This window comes from Papaver somniferum, chromosome 4 (genome assembly GCF_003573695.1).
Source record: "Papaver somniferum cultivar HN1 chromosome 4, ASM357369v1, whole genome shotgun sequence".
NCBI lineage: Eukaryota > Viridiplantae > Streptophyta > Magnoliopsida > Ranunculales > Papaveraceae > Papaver > Papaver somniferum.
In genome coordinates, this window is record NC_039361.1 from 118,496,183 (window position 1) to 118,505,510 (window position 9,328).

At 39.9% G+C, this 9,328-nt stretch overlaps 1 protein-coding gene across 1 annotated transcript; it reads right to left on the bottom strand.

Annotated features, from left to right (window-relative positions):
* Positions 1–1,473: 1,473 nt before the first annotated feature.
* LOC113273047 (suppressor protein SRP40-like) lies at positions 1,474–2,074 on the bottom strand. Its single transcript, XM_026522817.1, has 2 exons — positions 1,582–2,074; positions 1,474–1,499 (listed from the first exon to the last, which is right to left on the bottom strand). The coding sequence occupies exons 1-2, from the start codon at positions 2,072–2,074 to the stop codon at positions 1,474–1,476; spliced, it is 519 nt and encodes a 172-aa protein (XP_026378602.1).
* Positions 2,075–9,328: the final 7,254 nt, after the last annotated feature.

Consider the following 9,328-nt stretch of genomic DNA (forward strand, 5'->3'; position numbering starts at 1 on the left):
CAAAGACTTACATCTCAACTCTCTCGGATGCTCACTCAGACCAAACCATCCAACAATGGATAATATATATAAACAACCCTATCAAGTTTCTTATGGAAACTTTTGGTTTTTATCTTCAAATCATGTACCGCCTTCTCAACCCTGGCTGACTCCAAAGCGAGCATCTTCTCCTCCTCTAGTAAAGCAGTGGTCAGAGGAATTGCATCAGCAACCTCTGCCGTCTTATGAATCTTGATTATCTCGAGCCGATGACGAAGCCATCCTACATTGAACCGCAAGGACTCGAAGTTCGAAATCATCTCATCCCACATGTACAATTCCTGATTCTTGACATCTCGCAGGCGCATATGGTTCATCTCCTTAATGATTGGTAACATCCCTGCAACTGTAGTCAGGAGAGTTGGTAGAAAACCTTTCCACACTTCGGTCGTAGCAATAGGCCCATATCTTTTCATATTTTGGTGTAAAGAGGCGTGTAACACTTGGGAATGACGAATCCGCCGACCACCTCATTATCCGGGAAAGTGTTGATCAAAGGAGATTCAAACAAGAGTCCAGCTGTTGGATATTCGCGAGCATGAACCCTGTCTCCAACCTCCATGGATTCTGCAGAGTCTTCACAGACCCTGTTGTTGCTATCTTCAACCTCCACCACGGTCACGGACTTCCCATTCCTTCTCTTTCGAGCATTGACAACGACACGAACATCCGCCTGCGACGAGTGTTTAATTTTATCAAAATTGAACGTGGTGAAGCTTCAAAAGTTACGAGATTTCTTACATATGATCCTGCCTCAGCATGAGCCGACCTATACCGGGCAGGAGCTCTAACAGTCCGCTTGAGACTCAAATTGTGAGAAGAAGGATTTTTCTAATTATCTTGCAGTAAATCATTTTCCTATGATCAATAACCTTGATCAAACAGAGACGAAGAAGATATACAACTTACCGAGATAGACGATTCTGTTTCATGCTTCGACTGAAGTTCGTTTCGAGAAGAAGTACTATCACTAGACATGGTGATGAAAGGTATGACAATCGAAATCTTTTCTGTGATGAAACTAACTCAGGATCGGAAGGAATATTTGCACAATTGTTAAACCCTAAATCTTGGAGATATATACAAGATACGGCAGGCACTTATCTTCTGCAAATAGTCAATTCAGTTGCGAGTTTTACTGAAACCCTAAGTCTCGAACAAGGTCAATACTGGAGATGCGGAGTAACATAATGCACTGGGGACTGACCGAAGCTACGCAGGGTCAGAAAGTCACACGGACCTGTGTGTTATATGTATTATGTGACGTGTCTGGATATTTTCACAGATGGAAACCGTAAATCAAGCAAAGGGAGTTCACAATGGGTTCGGCATATGCATATTGGTTCATTTTATTTTATTCAACCAAGAAGAACCAACATTAATAAAAGGATCTCTCGTTTAAATGGAAAAATATTAATACTTAAGTGAAGTTGTTCAAATAAGATGTCTACTACGAAGGCCTAAAAAAAATCAAATGTTTAAAAAGAGATCAGGAGTAAAGCTACTCGTCAGATTCATCCGAGTTATCAGATTCATCATCACTGTCCTTCTCGGAATCTTCCTCTTCATCGGAATCACCATCAGGACCATTGATGAAGTTTGGATGGGTATAAGGATCGTCCGAGTCCGAGTCTTCTTCTGCTGCAGCTTCAGCTTCAATTTGTTTCATAGTCTTTTGGAACTTTCTGGTATACCGGTCAGGCGTGATCTTGTGCTCTGGTAACATCCACGTAGTTTCCTTTTCGGAAGCGTCAGTATCAGAGTCAGAAGGTACCCCATCGACGAATCGACGTCTCTCCTTAGCCGCTAGTATTTTGCGCCGGATTCGATTCTTTCTACGCTGACGATCCTCTGCCTCATCATCCTCGGCTTTTCTCTTCATAAGCTCAGCATAAGTGACCCTCCGATCATTACTGGGTACGCTAGGCTTTACCCCCTTGTCATGAGTTGTCTTATCTTTCGATTTGGCGGCAGAAGCTCTGGAATCCTCGTCAGAAGAGCTGGAGGAATAGTTGCTGCTGCTGGAAGTTGACATTTTCTGGAACCAAGAGCATAAAATTATCGACATGCTAGTAAATCCATCTACAAAAATGGTAATTCTTAACTCTTACCTCTTTACAATTCCACTAACAATAGTGATAATGCCGCAAGAGTTAACATTCCGGAATTAGTTCGTTCTTTGAAACCTGCAATAACGAACGAAGCTTTATTAATTTTTGAAACTGATTTTTCATAAAATTATAGACACAATTTTCATAGTATAAGCATCCACAACTGAGCTATGAAATTTACACCAAGACAATATTTCATCATAAATAAATTGTTTAAATTTCGAGGGTTACTCAAAACCCATGTTTTGATTTTACGAAACAATGAAAAAACGTGATTAACTCACGTAAAAAAAATTGTTATCTAAAATAAAATGTCCTTGTGGAGCTCCACGGTTTCACATATATAAAAAAAAATATATTTTCCTTCGTACGAGCATTTTTTTTTTTAAAACGAAGGTTTATTTTAGTTTTGTGAAAGCTCACATCTTTTAGGATAAATTTTGGTTTCTATGAAAGCTCATAAGAAAAATTTTATCACTGGACATAGGTCTATTTCAAAAGAAAAATCTCTCTCAAATTAGGGATTATTGCTAGTCTCTTGAACTAATGATCGAACGAACATATGTTTAACAAATAAGGGTTTTTCTACAAAAATCACGCAAATATATACACATGTATAGAATTTCAATGGGATCAAAACATTAACAACTCATGGAATCAGCAAACAAAAGAAAAAAATGGTCGCGTACCTGGTCGGCGCCGGCCGGACGGTGCTTGCTCCGGTCGCACGGCGGTGTCGCTCCGGCAAAAAAAAAATCTTCTCCTGCTGCTGACGTGGGGGAGATGGTGAATTGATGAAGGTGGTGGTCGGCCAAGGTGAGAGAAAAAAAAAAGAAAAAAGAAGGGATTAATTCCCTTTTATATCAAATTTTATTTCCAAAACCTAATTTCCTAAGGATTTCCTTATCGGGCCCGGCCCGTGAATCCTAAAATGACCAAGGACCCGTCATCAAATCAGCGGTTCTACACCAATTTGTGCTCACCGAATGACGCTCTATTATGCCACTGGAGTTTTCGCTCAAACCATGGTTTGCTCATTCGGTCGAAATCCGGTAACGTCTTATCTTATGACTAAGTTCAATTACTTATTTTTGTTTGTACCTGGAAAATCATCATTCAATGCTGACTGAGGAACATGACTATTCCTCACTAAGCATGGGGCTTAACGTAGATGGTGGATTTTCGACAAGGGAAAAATCTTAAAAACATATTTATACATACTTCAGATCCGGTAATCGGATGAGTATTGAGACTCATGTCTCTCAATAAAGCGTGAAAGCTCATGCCATAAAACCTCTGACTGAGAAGGCTGTCTCTCAGAGTATATGTATATGTGTAGCCTCCCAGCTGAGGCCACGACACATCTCATGAATACTGAGCAATTTCAGTAATTATTTCTATATAGAATCCAAAGATTGGACGGCTCCTAGACAGCGTGCCTACTAGTATAGAGCAACAACGTCTTCAGGATGCAACCAGGTTTTCCCTGACTATATAGGAGAGATATGACACTCCAGCAAGTTCATATTGCTCAACTCTCAGATAATTAATGCTCCTAGATAGGAAGCCCTCCTAGTATAGAGCCTCCAATTAATTATCTCTGATCGTAGCCGAATATTCAACTATATTCTACGAGTCTTCGAATGTTTCGTTACTTCAATTTATGGTTTTCCCAGCAGAATTCCATGGGTTAGTAATAAATATTCAACGTGCAGGCATCTGAGCATCGAATAAGCCCTGACTAAAAAGGTGCAAGTGTACTTAGCAATAATGCACAGACCAGCATTTGAATGCGCAAACGAGCATTTCAAAATACGAATGAACGATGAACCTACGCAAAATAGGAAGGAAAAATAATAATAATAAAATATTAGCAAAGGCGCCAGGGGACTGGGCTCACCAGCCTGCCAGTCATGCCATGACCAGTCCCATGCCCAATTTTATATTTTATTATTTTTCCCTGATCTCATGAAAATGATCTCATTCGAGCAAATCTCCTTCGTTTCAAGGAAATTCTCTAATCTCATGATATATCTTTATGTCAAGAAAAATAATAAAATTAGGGAAAGGTATCACGGGACCGAGCACCAGCCGGCCGGCCATGCCCTAGCCGTGGCCGGTCCCACACCTCAGTTTCCCATTATTTTATTATTTCCCTCAATCCATGAAAATTCTATGATTTCATGAATTTTCCCTAAACCCATGAAAATTATTATAAAATTAGGGAAACCGTGGGACCGGGCTCTAGCCGGCAGTCATGCCCTAGCCGGTCCCACACGTCCCTTATTTTATTATTATAACTTGTTTTGCTTTCCTCATTCCATGAAAACTCCATGATTTCAACAAAATACTTTGGTTTCAACAAATCTCTTTGATTTTATGAAAATTCCCTAAAATCATGAAAACTATATAAAATTGGGAAGAGTGCCCTAGGACCGTGCCCGTTGACCGGCCGACCATGCCTTGGCCATTGCCGATCCAACACTCCATTATTCTATATTTTATTATTATTTTATTTCTTTCATCTCATGGAAGTTCCCTAATTTCATAAAACTCTCCAGTTTCATGGAATTTCCCTCAAATCAGAGAAAATACATCAAATCACATAAAACTGGGAAAGTGCGGGACCGTGCTTGTCAGCCGGCCGGCCGTGCCCTAGTCGTGGTCGGTCTCACACCTTGTAATTCCATGTTTTATCTATTATTTTTCATCATCTCATGTATTTTTGCTAGTTTCAGCAAAACCCTGGATTCTGCATATTTTCTCAAAATGTTGCTCAAACGCGCATCGGAAAATATCGAAATTCTCAGGACTGAGACACGGACACCATGATGACACGATCGCATCCCATTGACCGACCAAGGGTGGCACTAAGGCTTACAAACAGCCGGTCCGAAACGTTTTAATGATTTTAACCTAATTTGCTTGATTGCTCATATTAGGTTCAAACTCTTTTCAAACAATTGAGGGTTTGCTCAAACGACCATCAATTGGTCCCACGGCCACCAAGAGCCGGTCTCATGACCTCTTGGTCGGTCTCTCATCTTTTCATGACTAGGTTTTATTATCTGACACTCACACGAGCATTATTTTAATAAATGATTAAACCATCATTTAATCATTCTTTTACCAACTGGTCTTCAAGAGACTTTGGTATTTTTCTCATTCGAGCATCTGGATGTTACATGGTCGACTCATCATCCCCTGTAGCTGGTACCTGCAATCCCTGCTTCGCTGATTTTCAATAAATCGTTAATTCATTAAAATTAGGGTTTTGAATCCAGAGCTCTGCGAAAACATAATTCTGAACACATTCAAATGTTGATAATTTTATGTTGATCCTACGATCAACACTTTGTTTATTATACTCGACCCAGCAGTCAGTATCTTAAATTAATATTTTATTTGGTCCTATTACCAACAATTCATCAAACGAGCAATATTTGCTCAGATTAAAGAATATTGGTTCAACTATCAATATTCAATGATTCAGCAACATGGTTTTCTCGTCTTAGGTTATCAACATAATAATACCTTGTCTCAGCAAACATTTAATTCATGAGTTTCAGAACATTTGCAAATCATATTCAACTCAGCAATACATGAACTCATCGTCCCATAAAGTCAACAACTGACTCCACAATCACGAGACATCAATCGTGTCACATGGGGGGATAATAACTAGGGTTTTGGTCTGGCGGTCTACAACATGTGTGTTCATACACACGACGATAATGTGAGAAAGTCGTGCAATCAGTTGGAAGAGTCAGCAAAGTAGTGGGTGGAAAGTTAACCAAGTCTCCACACGATGAGCAACTGATTTTGACATGATTTCCCACTTCCCCACTCTCTGATTCCAGCAACTGTCATACTTCATGGGATCATGGTGTTTTCAACTTAGCAATAAAAAATACCTCTAAATCATGATTGAAAGGACAAGGAATTTCCCGGCAAGTTCATACAGACAATCTTTCGTCTACACGGACTCATCGTCTGAGCAATCACTCTCAATTGAGTAAAATTCAATCATTCAGAGCGTTCTTACGCTGAATTTACAACACAGCTACAATCTCATAACATTGATCTCACACATTTCTCAGCTTCCCTCCTACAGATCAACCCATCCTCTCTTGTGACCGAATTGACTCTGGAACGACCATTGTTCTTGGTTTAGGCCGGAGTCCTACAGATTTATCTCTCGAACTTAAAACACTCCCTTTTTGCATTGCATCTGTGTGAGGTTCAACATTGCGCTCGGTTCAAGGAGTCTCCACATGGACGTCTCTTCAATTCCGTAAAAACCAGCAAATCGTTTTTCCCCATCTACACATACGGGTATGCATACTGTGTTATATCTAGACAATGATTAATTGTTCTAAACTCCCACAAATCATGTAAAATGTTACAAGGAGATTTTCACATGATCATATTTTTACTTTCGTCAAGAGTAATGATGAACGTAGTTAAAGCAAAAATCTTTCCAACACATATTTAGAGAAAGATATAAACGAGTTAAACTCATCTCGAAATAACAAATGTGTATAATGTAGAGTCTATATTGTTGTACGACTTAGTATCAATAGAAGATAGAATAGAATAGACCTCTAAGTAATATATCAGTTCATGTCTCCACATACCTTTTGTGTATGAAGTTCCTCCAAGCTCCCCTTAGTAGATCTTCGTCTTCAATCGATGAACGCCATGAAGTCTAATTCTCAATTACACATTCTATCCTAATCTGAGACATAGCTATAACTAGACTAGAAATCAAAACTTGTAGTTTTTACAACTAAACTTGACAAACAAGCTTGAGATAGTAACGCTTACGAGTTCGACCAGGAAAAATCGTGAAAAGACATGGAATGTCTCAGAAATCATGTGCGGAGTGCGAGATGAGATGAGGTTGAGCTCCCTCTCTCCATGTCCATCATATATGTCACATGAAGACCGTATTATTGCTTGTGGGTCCCTTTGTTAAGCATGCAGAGCTCAAGAGAGCTTATCCATGTTTTTGGACAGACATGTATAGTTCAGGCTCAATTTACTGGTCGTGAGTGTGTTTGAGAGGCTGAGAAATAGGTTTGATCCCTAGGTAAGGCGTGTGCCTGAGTTTTATGCGTATATAAAACTCTTCAGACGAGATGGCTCAGTTTGGACGAGGCCACCCAAGGTTTGGCTGACGCGACTGAGGATGTCGGAGATTAGGCCGACGGATTTGAGACCATCAGAGATTTGGCAGACGGGTTTGAGACCATCTGATATTTGGCTGACGGGTTTGAGACCGTCTGATATTTGGCTGATGGGTTTGAAGTTTGTTTGAGACTTGGCCAACACGATGGTCTCTCTCCGAAGTCAGGTGGGACATGTTTGGGAGAGAAAAGAAGTCTTGCATGAAAGGGCCGACATGACCAGTGTATCTCAGAAGGATGTTCTAGGAATCTGTCGAAAGGGCCCAGAGGCAGAATAACCAGCATTTCTCGCGGGGATGTCCTATGAATTATTCGGAAACCTCAGTAAGTCGAGTCAGAGCCTAGAGTATACATGAACAGTGTATCTCGCGTTGATGTACTAGGAATCAGTCCTTGATCTCAAATAGGATGAGTCCTGCTTACAGGAGACATGTATGTCTCCGCTCTGGGTCATAAGTCCGCCTGAGACGTTTTTACGCATCTAAAGAGCCTAAATGACCAGCAGTATCTCGTCGAGTATGTATACTAGGAATCATGGCATCACAATCAGCTGAGTCTCATGATGACATGCTGGAAATATGGCTGTTCTGGTTCATAAGTCTGTCAGGGACGTTTTACGCTCTAGAGAACATACGTGACCAGTAGTATCTCGTCGAGGATGTGCGCTAGAAATCACGACATCACGACCAGCAGTGTCTCGCGGGGACGTATACTAGAAGTCGTGGATATGGGTTCCTTGAGCACCAATGGATTAATCTCTACCGTGAGAGTTGAGTTTTGTCTATGATCTTGAAATGACACTTTTGACCCTTATCCAAATTTCACCATCTACATTAAGTCCCCTACTCAGGGTAGAACCTTGTTTGTTCTATGATGAGTATATATATGGTGATGAACCACTCTGTTGCAAAAATACAATCCACTCGTTCTTTTAGACTTGCAGAGACCCCGAATTGATGCTTAGCCTTCGATTGTTATGACTCTGATCTTGGAATCGACTCTGTACTTGGGAACCTCTTGGGATTCTGTGTTGGGAGGCGTTAATGGCATGATAATGGAGTCCTGATGAGACGAAATTCCCGTCTTGATCGAATGGAATTGTTAATTAGGGTTTACTTGGACAAAACCCTAATTTTATCTCTTTGTGCATCCTTGAGTTTCCGAGTTTGCATAGGCGAGTATGCGAGGAGAGAGAGTTTTGAACGAATTCCTAGCTGGTTGTGATGTTGATGAAAATCCATGAGAGAAGAGAGATACAATTTTTTGAATTGCAGAGTCCTTATCCCATACAAATTTTGAGTTCAGATTTGTATTGCACCTAAACCCTAATTTCTCTATTATTGGCGTCTAATTCCTTCAGACAATCTGGAGAAGATTTGTATTAGAGCATTGCTCGGTCGAATTCGCATGCGTTGCTATCTCAAGCATATTTGTCAATGTTAGTGATCAAAATTATAAATCTTGATTTCTAGCCTATTTATAGATGTCTCGACATAGATTGTGTAGTTGAGCTTAGAATTCATGGCGTTCATCATTTGAAGACGAAGAACTACTAAGGGGGGCTTGTGGAACTTCATCGATAAAAGGTATATGGAGACTGAAACTCATCTATCACCTGGAAAATCTATTTATACTCTATCTCCTATATTGAGATATAAGTCGTATTACAATATAGTTTTCTATATACACATTTGAGATTTCGAACTGAGTTTATCTCGCTTACATATTTCTCGAAAAATGTGTTGGAAAGTTTTCGCTTCGACCAAGTTCATCTTATATCATGTGAAAATTGCCGAGTAACATCTTACATGGTTTGTGTAATACAATAATTTGGTGTAGTCTTGGAATGTTTCGTTATGATTATTTCAATATCTTGAAAATTTCTTTGATGCTAATAGCGTGTGAAAACGGATATTATCATCCTCTAAGAAAGTTTCAATGATTGAAATAAGATTTAGAACACTTAACCATTATTGGATATGTCATGTT

Bases quoted from the DNA above. Each gene is read 5' to 3' on its own strand.
- LOC113273047 (XM_026522817.1), bottom strand. From the start codon at position 2,074: ATGTCAACTTCCAGCAGCAGCAACTATTCCTCCAGCTCTTCTGACGAG. The intron at 1,500-1,581 runs GTGATGATGAAT...GATTTTTTTTAG, and splicing joins GGAAGATTCCGAGAAGGACA to GCCTTCGTAGTAGACATCTT.